This window comes from Betta splendens, chromosome 7, assembly GCF_900634795.4.
Source record: "Betta splendens chromosome 7, fBetSpl5.4, whole genome shotgun sequence".
NCBI lineage: Eukaryota > Metazoa > Chordata > Actinopteri > Anabantiformes > Osphronemidae > Betta > Betta splendens.
The window spans coordinates 11,634,323-11,652,091 of NC_040887.2; the positions used below are offsets into that span (position 1 = coordinate 11,634,323).

Genomic DNA, 17,769 nt, shown 5'->3' on the forward strand with positions numbered 1-17,769 from the left:
TTGCTGCAAATTGATCTGCATTGTGTTACACCAGCATGTCTAGGCATTGTAAAGCAGACCCATATAGTTTATATAGTTCACATATAGTTTTGGATTTTGCCTAATTATCACACAAACACCACAATATAGTGACACACTTTTAGCCGCCCCTTACTCGGTTTGAGCTTCTGAATATTGCATGGACGTGCACGATGACATAAAAGCCTCCTTGCAGCGTTTCCTCCGAGGCTGCGGTTGAGTGGAGACGAAGGAAGGTCAGCTCGGGATATATTTTACATAAACACAGGTCCCTAAAACTTGCTTAGACAGAATGATTCGATTTGCCAGCGTGGTCCGGCGCCTACTGCAGTGAAGGAATGACACGTACGTTTCAGCTTTGCCCATTGTTCATTTAACAGTTTGTTAATTAGAGGATGCGGGATTAGACCGAAATTCGTTGTCGTTCTCTGACGAACGCCCGGAAGGAGCTGGGCTCGACGCAGACGCTCAGCGGGTTCGTGTGGATGTTGCAATTGGTTTTCCAGGGGACCGACACCGACTGCGTTCTCCAGCAGCACACACCCCTCAGCACCGGTGATGCGTCCCGGCGCCAAGGGCGCGGACAACTCCTCGTTTGAGTCGTCTCGACTTTAGAATGGTGCAGAAATCCCTCAACGGCGGGGTTTACCCAACTCAAGCCGGGGAGAAGAAGCACAAAGTCGGGTTCGTCGGCTTGGACCCCGGCGCCCCCGAATCCAGCAGGGATGGGGCGCTGCTCATCGCCGCCTCGGGCAGCGCCAAGCGGAACAGCATCCTCTGCAGACCGCGCTCCAGCATCTCCGCCGGGAGACCCAGGCCGTCGAAGAAAAACGCCAGCTATCGGAAACTACAGAATTTCCTCTACAACGCGCTGGAGAGACCGCGGGGATGGGCGTTCATCTACCACGCTTATGTGTAAGTGATGCGCCGCGGCGTTAACGCGAGCGTGCCCATGGGTGTAACGTGGCTGCTTTGAGTTTATCCGCTCGTGTGTCTCGTTGTGCACGGAGATGAGCGTCTCGAGGTGGCGCATTGACGGGCTCGCCGTGCTTCTATTGCACAGCCCGGTCATAGGAGTGGTTGCGTTTTACCTGCATAACTCCCACTGTACGGTCTGCACAACTCGAGTCATCAATTCCGCGCACTACTGGCTTTTCATCCCCAAATGTTGCGGCAGCGCTATATTTCAGCACCGCTGTGTGGACAGCTCCGGGCCCGGCCGGTACTTCCACTAATTAACGGTGCAGTCTCTGCAACAGGGACGTGGACTCGAGCACAAACCGGCTCTGCTCGGGCGAAGGGAGTGTTCAGGCCGCTACAGTGCAGACGGAAACCAGACAGAAGCCTTAGCTGCGTCCGGAGATGCCATCATAAACATGCGGGTTGATGATCTGTGACCTCTGGTGGCTGGTCAGCACCGAGACAAGCCAAGAGAAACCTGTGGGGAGAAGACTGTTACGTAATAAAGAGGCACTGCAGCAGTTTAGGGAACTAGTCACAGAAAGTTGATGAATGATCAAAGAAGGGTGATGATCTGTGTGGGTACCTACATTTTGTATTTTAGCCTTCTGGATTTGTCTTGGGTGTGAGAGGATGCTAATTCACTGTAATTCATTATTAGATTTTCTTTGACTTGAAAAAACTCCTCTAAAGACACCATTCAACTAGTTCCTGTACAGAGGCAGGCTCTCCCCTGTCGCAAACAGGCCTGCGTGTGTCGTACCCGGCATTCCGCGTGTTACTGAGGTGCGTTTGCAGTACGTTCACACAAGCTCTGGTCTGCTGGTTCAGAGAGAGCGCATGCTCCTGTGGGCAGCGAGCGGCTGAAATGGCCACAGCGCCAAGGAATTCACAGTGCACAGCATATCGGCTCCCCCGAGACGCCTGGAAGCCAGAAGTAATCCCGTGCTCTAATGTGAAAACACACACACACACACACACACACACACACACGCACACACACACACACAGGCCTGGAGGGTGGAATACTACAGCAGCCAGCTTCTTCTCCGTTGGCTGTGCTTTCGTAGAGGAGCTCCCTGACTGACTAGTGCTGTCTCAGCTGGAGTGTTTCTCTACAGTAACACTGCATTTCTCTGTCAGACTATACACCGAGCAAACTACAGTTATAAGAGGCTCAGTGCAATATAGTGTCTTAAGGTGGAATTATGTGAAAATGAAGTAAAATGGTGCAAAAACCCAACAGTATTGCAAAGTACTGTATAATCGTTATCTGTGGAGTGGGTGCAACTCTATCCCATTTGTGTGTTCTCTAAATTATTCATAGTCTTTTACTCTCCCTGCCCGTTTTACCTCCCGACAGGTGATTTATAACACCAGCGTGTGATGGTTTCAGTCAAATCACCACACTTCTCTCTGCTTCAGAATCTGAAAATCCCACCGTTTGCCCCAAACTTTGCACAATGGGCTTGTGCTTCGACAGCAGATTGTCCTTTTCCACGGTTTTTCTCTGGTAATGTTGAGCAGGGGTTTTGCTCTGCGGTCTGGATTGTAATGCACGTGTGAGTGATCGATACGTGGAACATGACCACCTACTGTATGCTGCACAGAGCACAGGCTGCTCCCATGTCACTCTTTTTTTCCTGTCTCTAGGTCAAAATATGTTCTATGGACCTAAATCTGAATCTAGTATCTTGTAAAATCAACACATGATGACTAGATTTGCACATTTAATGTAAAAAGGAAAACTATGGAAGTCTTTTATATCTGCAGCATCATAAGATCCTAAGCTGTCTGTCCATGTCAGTGCTTTATGGTTCCACAGCACTGTCATACTCAGCTACAGTGAAGCTCCAGCCTCTTCCTGCACCGACGCAGAGTCCAGAGTTACTGTTGCTGATGTTGCGCCAACAGGAGGCTCGTTGCCGCGTGTCCTCTAGCAGCGGGCACCAGCTGTGCGGGAGCCTCCAAGGGCCCCTGCAGCTGTACCACAGTGCAACACGGGGACGCGAGCACAAACGGCAGCTCGGAGCTCAGAGGATGAGCAATCGGGCAAAGTGCGAACGTGACTCAGAGACAGATTGAGTGCGTGCTCCGATTAGTCACTATTCTGCTGAGTAAGTAACGAGGACAAGAGCAACCGGATGCTGAGATGTGACTGGATGGATTGTTTTGGGAGAAAGTTTAATTATGACAACAGCTTTTATAGGCACTCATGCTTATTATGTAGAGGCTCTGATCTATGGGCGCCTTGACTGGTTTCCACTGCTTCTTATTAATGCTGCTCATCAAGGTAGTAAATGAAAATACTGTACTGTACGATCCCAAAAATATACTACTAGTACTACTATAACATACTATAAAGAGCAGGAAGGCAGCCTCCCAGCATGACTGCAGTGACTCCTGCATGCAGCAGCTCTGTGGCCTATGAGGAACACTGACACAGGGAGCTATCAGGGTCACTGGTGTATTCATGGACCGAACATCATCCTGCTCAAACTTCCCAGAGGAGCCGACCCCGCAGTGCAGGCACACGCTCCTTACAGGCACAATTTACTTAATGAAAGAGGCCTTTCTTCGCTATTTGCTCTCCTCGTCTTCGTCGCAGTCTAAATTTAGCCCGATGAGTACGTCTGGGCAGGCAATGTTGTGCTGAGCGGGGCAAATCAATGCTTCTTTATCTGCAGCTCAGGAAAATGCAGGCTTTTGTGCTGCCCGACTGATTTTAACTGAACAATCGCATCATTTCCCATTTTGTTTGGACGTCTGAGGCAACAGGTTGATGTGTGAGTCAATCCCTGGGGTCACGCGTGTGCAGAGCTGCACGTGGTGGGAGAATATTATCATTCATCATCATATAAAGCATTCAGATTGATTTCAGCTGTTTTTTCCAAAACTCATCTTATTTAGCGTTTCATATTTTCCTATTGTTGTACACTGTATATGGACTAAAGCTATTTTTTTTAATCATTTGACTCATTTTGGTTGAATTGCCAATGGAAGCCTGGCTAACAATTGCATCAAAGCAGTTAGCTGAACATAAAGATGATGATCCTGAACGAGACATGGTTGGACCTAAGTGGTTTTGTGGACTTGATCATTTTTATTTCCCTAGAGCGTTAAGATCTGTTTCACTGCGCGTGCCTTCATTTAAAATGGTGACAAAGCTTTCTTGCTTCACTTACTGCACTCCTTCAATCTTAATGTATGACTGAGACCCACCGCTGTGGCAGGAAGGAAATTAGTTTCCTTAGTTACCGAGGAGAAACACTCCCTTAGAAAGCTCTCGAAATGAGTGTGTTCATTTAATGTGAAACTATCTAGACTGACTGAAATTCCAATACAGCCGAGAAGCATCCAGCAGTATGCACATGTTTATTTATCCAAACTATGTTGAGAAAAGCTTTCTCATACAGTATGAGCTCACTACTGGATCCATCAATGTTGCATGAGATGCCAAAAGCACGTGCTGCAGACGTAGGAGACGAATAAACCCACGAGGGACCCTTGGATTTTCTTTTTGCCATTAGTCCAGAGCTGGACCACATGATGGTCGGGAAGCCTGATGGCTCAGTATCGTTCGGGCTGTGACAGGCATCACCAGCGGAGTGTGATTTTAAACGCGCAGCATCTGCTCCGTCGGACCCAGCGCTGCCTCTGTATCCGGTTGCATCGGACTCTGTCCATTAGCTCTGCCGTTGCGCATCTTTCGCTTCAAATCGCATTTAGCCTTTCTTCCCAGGAAGCGTCTCGGTCGGCTCCGGGTCGCGCCTGCGGGAAAGCCTTTAATGTCTAAATATCATGTGTAGTCCTCTTCTACAGCAATGTTCATCGAGGCGTTGATGTCAGTAGCATAGCATCGATTTACAACTTTTATTTTCTGTAATAAACATTTCATGACTTCTACAGAAGACAGGTAATGCTTCATGCTGGAAAGGCTGATTGAGGCCTTTTCATGTTTCCAGTAATGAAAACATGGCCCAGGGTCTGCAGCTCTAATTATTCATTCAGTTTACATTAGGCTTAAGCTCTAGGTTCATAATAACTGTCAGTATCAAACATGTCCACTCATTTCTTATCATTTAATGAAATTTACTCATAAAATAATAGTAATGACTTCTTTGCACCTTCTGCAGGTTCCTCTTGGTCTTCTCCTGCCTCATCCTCTCAGTGTTTGCCACCATCAAAGAGTTCAAAAATGGCTCAGAGAGTGCCTTGTACATCCTGGTGGGTCTCGTCTCCTTTGCAGTAAAATGCTCACGTTTGGCCTCGAGGTTGGTTTCGTCACTCTGCTCACTTCCTCAGGAAATTGTGACCATCGTGGTGTTCGGGGTGGAGTACATAGTGAGGATATGGGCGGCGGGCTGCTGCTGTCGATACAGAGGATGGAGAGGGAGGCTAAAATTCGCCAGAAAGCCTTTCTGTGTCATAGGTGAGAAAACGTTTTGCTGCCTGTCATTTCTCTCAGTTATGAATCTTTTGAATATTTTGGAGGCTTGAGGTGAAACCTCAGCGCTCCAAAATCACAAACGCTCAAAATTTTTTATTTGTTTTACTATCATATTATTCAGAATAATTGTCTATATATATCATTCTTGGTCTCTATAATACAGTATCTGTGATTGTGTCTCTCCCCAGACATTATGGTGCTGATTGCATCCGTATCTGTGCTGGCTGCTGGATCTCAGGGCAACGTGTTCGCCACCTCCGCCATCAGGAGCTTGAGATTCTTGCAGATCCTGCGCATGCTGCGTATGGACCGGCGTGGAGGAACCTGGAAGCTGCTGGGATCGGTCGTTTACGCTCACAGCAAGGTCGCACACGAGCCGACGTGTGTGTGTGTGTGCGTGTGTGCGTGCGTGTGTGTGTGTGTGTGTGTGTGTGTGTGTGTGTGTGTGTGTGTGTGTGTGTGTGTGTGTGTGTGTGTGTGTGTGTGTGTGTGTGTGTGTGTGTGTGTGAGTTGAGGGAAATAAAGATGTTTATAGAATACTGGCTTTGCCCCAGAGGGCGTGAAAAGCGTGTGATTATGTCAAGTATTATTACAGGATGGCTTTGGTTTTACCAATTCGCAGGGGTTACATCACCGGTTCATGCTGCATTGCAGATGACACTTCATTACTTTCAGTCCCCTGATGCTTTTTGTATCGCTTTCCTCCGTAGGAGCTCATCACAGCCTGGTACATCGGCTTCCTGTGCCTGATCCTGGCCTCGTTCCTGGTCTACTCTGTGGAGAAGGAGTTAAATGATGAGTTTGAGACCTATGCTGACGCTCTGTGGTGGGGACTGGTGAGACCGGCCTCACAAGCCTGGCTACAATATTTAGGCGATTAAGAGGTCATTCAAAGTGGGCAAGAAAATGCTGATGTAAGAATTCATCCAACAGATCACACTCACCACTATTGGTTATGGAGATAAAGTTCCCAAGACGTGGTACGGACGCCTGCTGGCGGCCACGTTCAGCATGATCGGCGTGGCCTTCTTCGCCCTTCCTGCTGTAAGTCTCAGGTTCTGAGGAGTCGGGTCAAATGGCCTGTTTCTATATGTTTCATGCTCATTCTGTCCACTTCTGAAAACAAGGCTCTCTATCTTGCTCTAACTGGAACCCACACATTCCCTGCTCATTTAAGTAATTCCAGTCATACAGTATGTTGTTAAATGTTTAGTATTTCATCAGAGAATTGAAGCTGCCAGACTCAGCAGTCACAGCCATTCAGTCTGTCACTCACTGAAAATATGCAAGTCGTACTTTTCGGCTGCTACGTCAGCTCTCAGTTACTGGAAAACTATTTATTTTAATGTGTGGAGAAGAAATCAGCATTTCCTCGCATTTCTCCTGCGTCTGGGCTCAGTGCTCGCTGATCTGGAGAAGCTGCAGGAGCCCTTTGCTGCTGTTGCATTTCCAGCCCGTGGCCGGCAGAGGTCAACAGAGGTCACTGATGTCTGCGTGTGTCTGTGGCAGGGCATCCTGGGCTCCGGCTTCGCCCTCAAAGTGCAGGAGCAGCATCGCCAGAAACATTTTGAAAAGAGACGGAACCCAGCAGCAGGTCTCATTCAGGTAAATATACATTCAGTAAATAAATACATGATCATGTGTAGAGATTATATGCGCGTTGTGCCCCTGACAAACAGCTACAACGCCGTTGTGCTTGTGTTCTGACCAGGCTGCCTGGAGGTTTTACGCTACCAACCTTTCCCGCACAGATCTGCTGTGCACGTGGGATTTTTATGAGCAGAATGTGTCCGTGCCAATGTACAGGTATGACTCTGCAGCACAACTATACAAATGAAAGAAAGCTCGAGGAGGAAAGCTCCACAGATCCTCACACTTCATCTTACTGTCTTTCAAACTGATTTGTTGACGCTATTCACTTTCTGCTATAATGAGGGTCATTTTACATGGAACGATTCTTGGCAGCGCTGGAAGCTGCTGCTCAAAAGACAAATACTGCCGGCGTTACTTTGTAAAATGGAGCACTCACGGTATGATTCAGCAAAGACGCTGCCATCTTTGAATCACCAACGTGGATTTCAGCCATTTCCGCAGAAATAAGTAAAACACCGCCGCGCGTCTGATTAGGCTGGAAATGGCGCTGGGTTTGCTTTCATTCCAGTTGTAATTTGAGGTGAAAAGGTGACGCTCAGCAGATTAGATGACTGCTCATTCGTTTCAAAGCACCCGGCGGCGGGCTTCAACCTTTAAATGTGGATGGAAACGTGCTGGACAGAGTGATGGAGGGCGTTTCTTTCTGTCTCTCAGGCTCATTCCACCCCTGAATCAGCTGGACCTGCTGAGGAACCTGAAGGGCAAGTCGTTCAGGTAGAAACACTCACGTGCTGTAGCTGCTGTACACAGCAGCCTGACACAACATTCCCTCCCGGTTCCCCTGTTGCTCGGGAAGCGGCCCTCAATTAGAGCAGCGCTGATTGTGGCGCATGGCACGGTTCATGGCTGTGTAACGAGCGGCTTGTGTCTCCTTCTCCTCACAGGAAGGAGTCCCAGCCTGAAGCCTCTCCCAGGTCTGTGCTCTGATTAGATTCTCCTCTCTCCTCACCTCCCTTTGGCTTCTCTTCAATTCCGCTCTTAGCTGCCGCTGAGGCACTCTTCTTGGGGGAGCGAGTGCGTGCGTGCGTGCGTGCGTGCGTGCGTGCGTGTGTGTGTGTGTGCGTGCGTGCATGTGCGTGTGTCCAGCACCTCCTTCAAGAACGGTCATGCTGCATTTGCTCTCACGATGCTCAAAGACCAGCTCATTTTGGCCCCCACGCCCGACCAGCAGCTTTATGACACGTGCGTTCACCGATCAGCTGTTCTTTGACACTCAAGCTTTTAGCATCGCCTCCAAGGATAAAGTGGTTTTGACTGCCTGGGTATTTATCACACTGTTTTTGAGCGAAGAAACATGTGTAATTGCTGATAATGTGGTAACACTTTATCCTATTGCATAGACTGTAACATAAACCATCATTGAAAAACAACACACCAATTCCTTCTAGTCAGGGCAAAGGGCCTCCAGTAAATCATAAATCTTCATCTGTTATATAGAGTCAAATAAATAAAGTGTTACTGGCATCACAGTATAGCTCACTCTGGTGTTTGTGACTGTATCCACTGCTATTTTCTTATGTTTCTGTGTCTTCTCCACTGCCCGCCCCTCCAGTAATGAGAATGCACACAAAGACAGACTTTGTGGGTGCTGTCCGAGAACCATTAGGTATAGTTGCCACACAGAAACTAACAACTGCACTGCAAGTCTCTCACATCATCCCTACCTTTTGTTTCTCTTCCTTTTTCAAACAGGAGTACAGTTACTGTGAGGTGGAGGAACCATCAGGCCAAAATAGCTTAGCGACAGTCAATGTTTGACTAGTCGATCTCTGTCAAGGCGGCGTAAATGAACAGCTTTATGATAGAAAACCAGAAACAAGAGCTAATCCGCCCCCTTTGTCCTTTACTCAGCAAACAGTCAGCTCTACGTCCCTGTTTACCGCCCTGTCAAAGTTGATTTATGGTTTCTGTTTAGCAGTGTCTTTATGCAGTTGTTTTGCTTGCTGCCTGTTTTGCCTAATCAGCCCTTATAAACTTCTGTTCAGCAGTCGAGGTGCACATTGCTGAGTGCGGGACTAATAACGTTTCTTTTGACCCGTTGCCGTGTGCCAGGCGGCGCGCACACTATGACGGTGAATTATTTTGCATGATTTGTGTTGATTTGTTTTTTGCATAGAGTACGGCAGCAGATCCTCTTTTTGAGGTGTGGAGTGTCACTTTGCTTCCCATGCATGCTTGCTTGTAGCTTCCTGCTGCTTGCCTGGCCCACTGAATGCTCGTCTATGTTCCTATGTGGACATGGCTCCTTCTGCTGTAGGACATTGCCCACTTTGCATTTCCGCTGAGGTAAGATTAATCAGTGTTGAATTACACAAAATGCATAGAGTACACAGCAAAACAGTAGAATAAAGGCGTCTAGATTCAACAGATAGTCATTTTATTTCAATAATAACGATGCTCAGAAGAAAAGTTGAATCTTAAATGGAGAAATCTTCTTGCTTGCGCTCTGTAGCCGGAAAGCCAGCCTGAAGGACAAGGTCTTCCCCAGCCCTTCCAAGGCTCCTGCACCAAAAGGAAAGGCCCAGTCTCCAGGGGCGGAGGAGGGGGCTGAAGCCAGTCCCAGCAAGGTCGCCAAGAGCTGGAGTTTCACCGAGAAGAACAAAGGGCCAAAGCACGCCTTCAGGGTCCGGGGAAGCACGTCGCGGCAAAACTCTGAGGGTACGGCCCCACGCTCATCCGACGGACAGTGCTCTAGCTCTGCGCGTGTCACACATAGCAAAAACCACATACAAATGTTCAGGGTTCGAAAATGATGTGCAGCATCAATGTGGAATCTCTCAGTATGTGAGCCATCATACAGTAATACATTCAGGAGAACAGCATAGGTCTCAGAAAGAACATGTATCCTAAAAATATCAGGTTTATTGCTGAGGTCACAGTAGCTGGTGGTGGTTGTAACATAATTAAACTAAACAGGTTTTTAGTGTCCACTTCGTTGGTTTATTAGATGTAATACTGTACAATACTAATACTGCTGCAAGGACTCAACCATATGAGACAGTGAGACCCTAAAGCCCCCAATTCAACTTTGAACTGGGGAGACAGAGGAGTGTTGGTCTGGATGTTGGTGTCCATCCATCATTTAATGCTAGACAGCCCAACCGCATCCATACGTCATGCAGGCCACCGTGTCCAACAGATTTCTCTCCGTCACCATCCTTCGCCTTCCTATTGAACAATAAACAAGCGATGCTCAATAGTGTTTTTTCTCCTTATGCTTGATGGCACGTTAAAGTGCTGATTGAAATGCAGGATGGGGACTTTGGACTGAATAGTTCTCCAGGTTAGACAAACTGATGCTCTGTAATGTCTCCACATGTTAACTTTACAGTCTATTATTCATAAGGAGCAACCCGTTCAAACGGGACCTAGAACCCATACAGTGGACTCCACAGGTTCCCATGTTTGGAGTTATTTGTCTGCCATTGTCATCCTGCTAGAATCCATAACAAATCTCTTTCCATGTCTCCTCTCTCTCTCTCTCTTTGCAGCAATTGAAGGTTTAATAAGTAAGACATTGGGATATTTTGTTGGTTGGCTTTTATGTCAAAACACAATCTAAATACAAGTCAGCTTCACCAGTCTGAGGAACCTGCATGCAAAAATCTGCTGCGAAGATTTGTTCACTTGACATGAACCCGCTTTTTGTTTGGATGTTTCTTAAGAACGGTTTTCCCAAAGTGGCTACCGGAGGTTCTGAAGCATGGGTTTACCTGAGAACAAGCATGTAATGACTGTGGTATTCATTAGGATTGCAAGAGCTTTATACACGTGATTATGCATATTTAATTACAGTTTGACTGTAGAAGTTAATCCTGGGTTCAAGTCAAGTGGTGGCTAGATAATCCAAAATTAACCCAGAAACCAAATGCCCAACAGGCCCCGCTTTACATTGCATGAAGCGCCCTCACTTTCCCTACCAGACTCTAGGTTTGAAAAACAGTGATCCGCCAGTTCTCAAATCCACAGATCAACCTTCTGGCTAAATTCTACACGCTACAGTAGCTACAATGCTAATCTAGACTGTTGTTGGTGGTGGGAAGAGAGAATTCGTCATTAAAGGTTCTAGTAAAGCTTTATCCCATCAGCATTTCTGTCCTTGGACTATCCTTCAATTCTGCACCAACTATTTTTCCCGTTGTCTCGCTCACTACGCTCACAAACTGGCAAACTGGCTTGAAACCGACATGGTCCTTGAACTCTGCATCGTTACAGCTCAAAGCAGCAGCTCCGCTTCGCTTCCGCTGTTGACGCCGGTCGCGTGAGGATCACGAAATATTCTTGAAGTGTGTCCTTGTCGTTGCTGTGTAGAGGCGAGCCTCCCGGGAGAGGAACTCGGTGACGACAAAGGCTGCCACTGTGAGTTTCTCACTCAAGAATTACCTCCGGGACTGAAGGTTTCAATAAGGGCAATCTGGTAAGGTTACTGACACGCTTGAAACAAACACAAACCCATAACAACTTGACAAAAGCCTTGAAAGTGATCAGGTGTCTCTAAACGGGTGTCAGTTGCTGTAGTTAGAACAAAATCTCACTAAATGTACTAAATGTTAAGTTACAGTAATATATGATGCTAAATTTGCCCTGATTCTACTTAATGCAAATTTTAATAACCTGGGTTTTACTTCCGCAGCATTATGAGGTTTCTGGTCTCAAAGAGGAGATTCAAAGAGAGCTTGCGGCCTTATGATGTCATGGATGTGATCGAGCAGTACTCTGCAGGTCACCTGGACATGCTGTCGCGAATTAAGAACCTGCAGTCCAGGCAAGTACGCATTCGTTGTACAGTGGAAGCTCAGTTAGTGTTAGGTATTGTTTTAATTGAATAGTTAGGACAAGATGAGTATATGTACGTATGTAAATATGTAATTCAATAACACTGTTGTGGTGTCACTGGATACACACATGTGACACATATCATTAATTTGCCTGTTTCATTTGTCCAGCTACATGTGTTGTATTCAGATGTCAGTTTTGTATTCGTGAACCTTGAAAACACGATTTACCCTCTGCTTTTGGTAACACTGACTCCCAGTATACAGCAGCTTACACAAGTTAACGCCTCCTCACATTGAAAGTCTAACATGTAGACAAAATATATTCCAACGGTGAAATGCAAACACTTCATTCACTACGAAAGCCACACTCACTGTATGTCCCGTGAGTGGAATATATTGAGCTGATGTGATGCCCACGTTGCTTCATTTCGCATTGCCCTCACGTCGTCTCTGTGTGCCTTGCCAGGATAGATATGATTGTCGGGCCCCCTCCCCCATCAACACCTCGCCATAAGAAGTCCACTGAAGGTCCTAGGTTAGGTTAACAGACTGCACCTTTAGAATGACCATGTTACCAGCATTATGCTCCTTATACCATAGAACAAGTACCGAAGACGTCACATGCTACCTTATTATTTTGATCAATTCAACCCCTTTTGAGACTAAGCCAAGCGACCTGGCTCATTAGGTTAAAGGAAGCATACGTGAAGTACCGTTAGAGGCGTGATTTCAAATAAAGGAACATCTGGATCAGCTGTGCACAACGTCATGATATGTTGCAGTGATTTTAGCTCCTGTGCAGCTGCTACGAAGAGAGGGGCCAAAAAAAAAGTCAGCCGTCACACGGGTTTCTCGCTAAATATTAATGAGCCATGTCCCATGGCCTCACTCAACAGGGGGTTTGACAGTGCTAGATGCTTGCGCTCATACTAGCGAGACAGAGAGACAGCTCCCCCAACAGGATGCAATGGCAATGGAGCATGAAGCACCACGGACGCATGCCAAGTGATGCATTTTGGCTTTTAGACAAAATGCCCCCTGTGTTCACACATTAAGCATGCATGCACCACCTGAGGTCAGTACTTCATCACTCGCCGCTCACCTCTGGTAGGACGTCATCCATTCATTCAACGCGCCTTTTGTACTGGAGCTTGACAAGCGTCATCGCCATGAACTCACTTATTTACCATGTAGAAATAAGTCACGTCACAGCATCATGAGCCTCTTAGATGAAGACATGTAAAAGGTTTGTAGCACAATGCTAACAATTACCTCTCTTATAAACACCAGAGTTGACCAGATAGTGGGTAAAGGTGCTAAAGCTGAGGGAGAGGCTGAGGACCAGAGCATGATGGGACGTCTGGTTAAAGTGGAAAAACAGGTAGGGAAGATTTGCACGGGTCGCTAAAAGTCACATGCTTTGGCCTCTACAGACTATTTTCTATTTCCTGTGTAGGTGGCCTGCATGGACAGGAAGCTTGATTTCCTCGTCAACGTATATGTGCAGCGTATGGGCATCCCTCGCTCCGAGACACAGGCCCTCTTCAATTCCAAAGAGCCGTATCCAGCTCCGCCTTACCACAGCCCAGAGGAGAGCAAGGAGGACAAAGAGGCAAAAGAGGAGGCGAAAGAGGTGAGGGAGGTGAAGACAAGTTCAGCAGCCGAGGTCCTGTGCTCCGATGGCTCCTTGGAAAAGAAGGACCCGCTACTGGGTCGGCCCGTGGCGAGGTCCGTGGGCACGCCGTCCGGCAGCCACAGCCGCCCCTCCACCTCGTGGCAGCACCAGCTGCAGCACCCCCTCAGCCAGCCTGCCTGGAGCAGCAGCGTGGCCAACACGCCGTCGCCGGTCGGCGCCAACGGCGACCACTCGCCGGGCCTCTTCCGCCTGCCGCCCCCGCCCGCCCCGGCCCACGACCGCTCCACCTCCGGCCCCGGGGGCAGCAGCAGGGAGAGCGGCTCCCACGGCCGCAGGCGCCACAGGAGGCAGCGGTGCCAGCAGGACGCCGGCGCCGGCGCCGCGGGGAGCGACACGTCGCTGTCCATCCCGTCCGTGGACCACGAGGAGCTGGACCGCTCCTTCAGCGGCTTCAGCATCTCGCAGGCCAAGGAGGACTTCTTCGGGCCGTCCTTCTTCGCGGGTTCGGGAGGCGGGCCCGGAGCGGGGACTGAAGCCGGACCTTCTCTCTGTGCCAGGGTCAGGCCCTTCATAGCAGAGGGCGAATCGGACACGGACTCCGACCTCTACGCTCCTTCACCCTTGTCCTTCACTGGAGAGGTCTCATGCGGGGAGAGGGGGTGGCCGGGACTGAAGTAGGCCGGGATGAGCGTCTGCCTGGCAGAGGCGTGTTTGGTCGAGGTCAACACCGTTGATCATCAATTCATTATGACACCGTTGTAGCCAACGTGAATGATCGTTGTTGCTGATGAATCTATGCGTTAAGTGGATGATTACCGTAGTAGAATATAAAAACCACCGGTTTGTCCTTCATTGCCCTAAACACAATAGCATTGTGTCCATTGAGATCTCGAGTAATTAGAAAATAGCTGCTTATGGTCTTTAGTTGTGAAGACATTTGTTGTATTAGGGAAGAAATGTGTGTGACAGTGGACAGCTCTCCACTTTGCTTTGAACCGATACTGATTTATTTTAAACAGACGAGATACTGTTGCATCACTCTTCTTATTTTTAGTAGTGAGTGGATTTTAGCACTTTGTTAAACACTGATCACCAAACTCTGAAAGCATAGAGTGTGGGACGAGTCTTCTCACATGGTCAGCGTAGTGTCTTGATAACTTCTATATGTTTGAATGACTTGAAGTGTTACTGTATGATGCCAAATCTTAGCTCTGATAATCAATTAGATTTTTGCAGGGGGAACAAAATGCTTGCTCTTCAGCCCCATTAATTCAGCCCGGCTAATATTGAGTCCTGAAGTTTTCCCCTCAAAGTATTAAAGAACACGCCCTCGTCAATAAACCAGTCAGTCTCCTGCATGGCATGTTAAATGGTTGATTTGGGAACTGTGCGAAGCAGGCGACGGAACTACAAACGGCAGTGAATAAAACATGAATATGTGCATGCATGACTGGTTTCAATCTAAAATGTGTTCATTTTTAAAGAGCTTTGCTTGAGGTTCAATCATGTAAATGCGTCCGGGCCTTGCCGATTTCAATAGCTCTTCTTTTCTTGGCAAATACGACTTTAAATTACATATGCACCAAGTTTTATTTCACATATAGGATGTATGGAAACAATATGGGTCTTACTGGCTTGAGCTCAAACATTTTCTACTGTTATCACACAACTTGTATCATTGACGCTGGACTGAGTGAATCACATGTAACAGTTACTCACTCTGTGCTGCTGTGTCAGCTCTGCACTAAATAAGGAAACGCAATAAAATAAGAAAGGCAACCGAGAACCATCCTTTACAAACATTATCACGGCCTCAGTTTTCACACTGAAATCAGATGTTTTACAACTAAGCAAATCAAAAAAACAAAGACCTAGTATTTCAAAAATGTAACGCAAGGAAAGAGCAAATACTCTAGCTCACTTCCTGAGCCATTAACACTAAAAGCATGGGATTTATGGGGACAATTGAAGCATGAACAGGTTTTGTGAAACTAACCCAAGCTAAAGCAAATCAGTGTCAACGTTTTAACATTAGGACTGAAAGGTGGACATCGACATCAGTGGAAATATAATTTATTAACGACTGCTGATACTTTATCCATATTTTTCAAAAAATAAGAAACAAACTGCGGCATGTTTTCTACAAACTAAGACCTATACGGTTTTACATTATACTGCAGCTCCTCAACACCACCTGTAACTGCGCCTCCTTCAATAATAAAACTTTGTACACAAATAAGACACTCGTTCGACATATTTTTTTCATTTGTCTGACCCTAAAACATGCCAAAATAATATTGATGGAATAGTCCTCATGCTTCACTAGATGGCAGTGCAGTACCGCATGTGAGAAGCTGCTTGACACAAACAGATCAACAGATAAATTCTCTCCATCAGCTTCAGCATCGTGCTTTTAGATGATACTATCCCAACCCACAACTTTAATCTGGTTTGATTGAGATAGTTTCATGACTCCTCAAGGAATTTGCTTTTGTTGCTGGTCTTCAGGGGACCTGTTTCTGTTTGTGTAACTAATGAATGAAAGGCCACAGTCATTAGTCTGGTGGTTCAGTATTTGATGAATGGTAATAGGTTCAAAATATTTTTGTTATTGCTTTATAGGGGAAGATGTGAATATACAGGAAGACAACTTTAAAATGAAATTAGATTATGATTTCTAGTAATTATTGTTCTAGCAGAACTGTTTCATCATGCGTGATTTTGGAACCAATGGGATTCGTCCCCATTCATCCATAAGCCACAAGCCACTGACATTTGCTTATGAAACTTGACTTCCAGAGGTGTTGAATGGGGTCGAGTTCAGGGTTCCTTGCAGACCAGTCAAGCTCCACAACAAAGTCTTTTAGTCATTGCTTCCTGGATCATTCTGTCATCATGTGCCGCTGCCAACTGTTAAGCATTATTCTATTTTATTACATCAAAGGGGCCTTGTGTAAAAAAACAAAAGAACACAAGAAGAAAGTGGCCTGTCTACATTGATTTGTCCTTATAGTACTAAATTAAAACACCAAAACACGCTCGTAGTGTGTATACATCAGCATATGTTTATTGCTATTGACTGACTGACTGCTATTGAACTTGTTTTTTTTTTAACAACCTATTATACAAACCATAGGTGATTGTCAGTAAAATAAGCAAACAGCATTTCCATGCTTCATGCTCAACCCTAGCTCAGCTAGTTTTTTTAATCGTTGCAAGGCCAGGATTTTAGTTGATAGGGTGATACTGATTGAAATTGATTGGCTCATTAATTAAAGTCAGACCATGGTGACAAAGCACTTAAAGCTTTCCTCGGCAGCACCCGAGGGATTGTTCTCGTCTTCACCACCCAAAGCGCAAACTGGAGCCGGCACCAGCTTTTCAGAGTGAATCTCTAGTGAATATGTATCTATTATCATATATTTTACTACCTGGATTGAAAACAAGAATAGACCAAGGACAGGCCCAGAGAAGCTTATGAAAACACTGTTTAAGTAACCTAGCACCAAACTAAATGTTCCTACAGAGTTGATACCGTTTTACATAAGCACATCTACAGAGGACATTTATTCAGAGATGAGCGATTTGTGTTTAACCAGTGCCATTAGGTGGAGGTGGGACGTTGACCCTTAGGTGATGAATGACAGCAGCCAACAATCAATGACACCATTAGTGACCTGACTCTTATGAGGGACCTGTCAAAAGAGAGGCCAAAAACCGATGGACTGTGCAAACTGCCATCGTGGTATGTGAGCTGACATGTTTCACCACTGAGTACAATGACAGAAATACAATAATTAGGCCCCTCCCCCAGCAGGCTCATTGCACATATTACCTATTCTCCAGCCTTTTCATTTCAGTTTTAATAATAACATATGACCTTGATGCCCTTTAAAATGATTCCACTTCAAATGTTTGAATGAGTGAATCTACTGTATATGTTGTTTCTATGGGTTAGTTCAGATCCAATGAAGAGGAGCAGCTGAGAGGAGAGAAGAAGAACTGGTGCCGTGTCCTTGGCAGCAGGTGTGTTTGGGTTGAGCTCGGGTCTGGTGGTCTCCATATAAAGATTTATTAATGTATTCTGTTAGTTAACATCAGCAAAATGCCATCACTGTCTCCCAAGGACAGACACAGGTGACCTTCTTCTCTTTCTCTGTAACACACACACATGGGAGAACACGCATGGATCCATGATGACAATGGGGGTGGGGATTAATGGTTGTGTAAATAATACTGGTGAACATATATCAATTTACACAATTTAGATTTAT

At 46.4% G+C, this 17,769-nt stretch overlaps 1 protein-coding gene across 9 annotated transcripts; it reads left to right on the top strand.

Moving 5' to 3' along the window:
* Nucleotides 1–30: 30 nt before the first annotated feature.
* On the top strand, nt 31–15,734 carry LOC114858961 (potassium voltage-gated channel subfamily KQT member 2-like). Of its 9 annotated transcripts, XM_029156735.3 has the most exons (17): nt 51–933; nt 5,115–5,205; nt 5,284–5,410; nt 5,617–5,792; nt 6,139–6,264; nt 6,362–6,472; nt 6,938–7,033; nt 7,140–7,234; nt 7,736–7,795; nt 7,966–7,995; nt 8,634–8,687; nt 9,534–9,739; nt 11,393–11,498; nt 11,715–11,846; nt 12,326–12,394; nt 13,150–13,240; nt 13,316–15,734. In XM_029156735.3, exons 1-17 carry the CDS (start codon nt 635–637, stop codon nt 14,171–14,173), a joined length of 2,727 nt encoding a protein of 908 aa, XP_029012568.1. In that variant the 5' UTR covers nt 51–634; the 3' UTR covers nt 14,174–15,734. The 9 variants fall into 9 exon arrangements, 7 of the variants coding, with proteins under 7 accessions (XP_040927554.1, XP_029012575.1, XP_040927555.1 ...); XM_029156738.3 differs by lacking the exon at nt 8,634–8,687 and having other exon boundaries at nt 52–933; XM_029156739.3 differs by lacking the exon at nt 12,326–12,394 and having other exon boundaries at nt 60–933.
* Nucleotides 15,735–17,769: the final 2,035 nt, after the last annotated feature.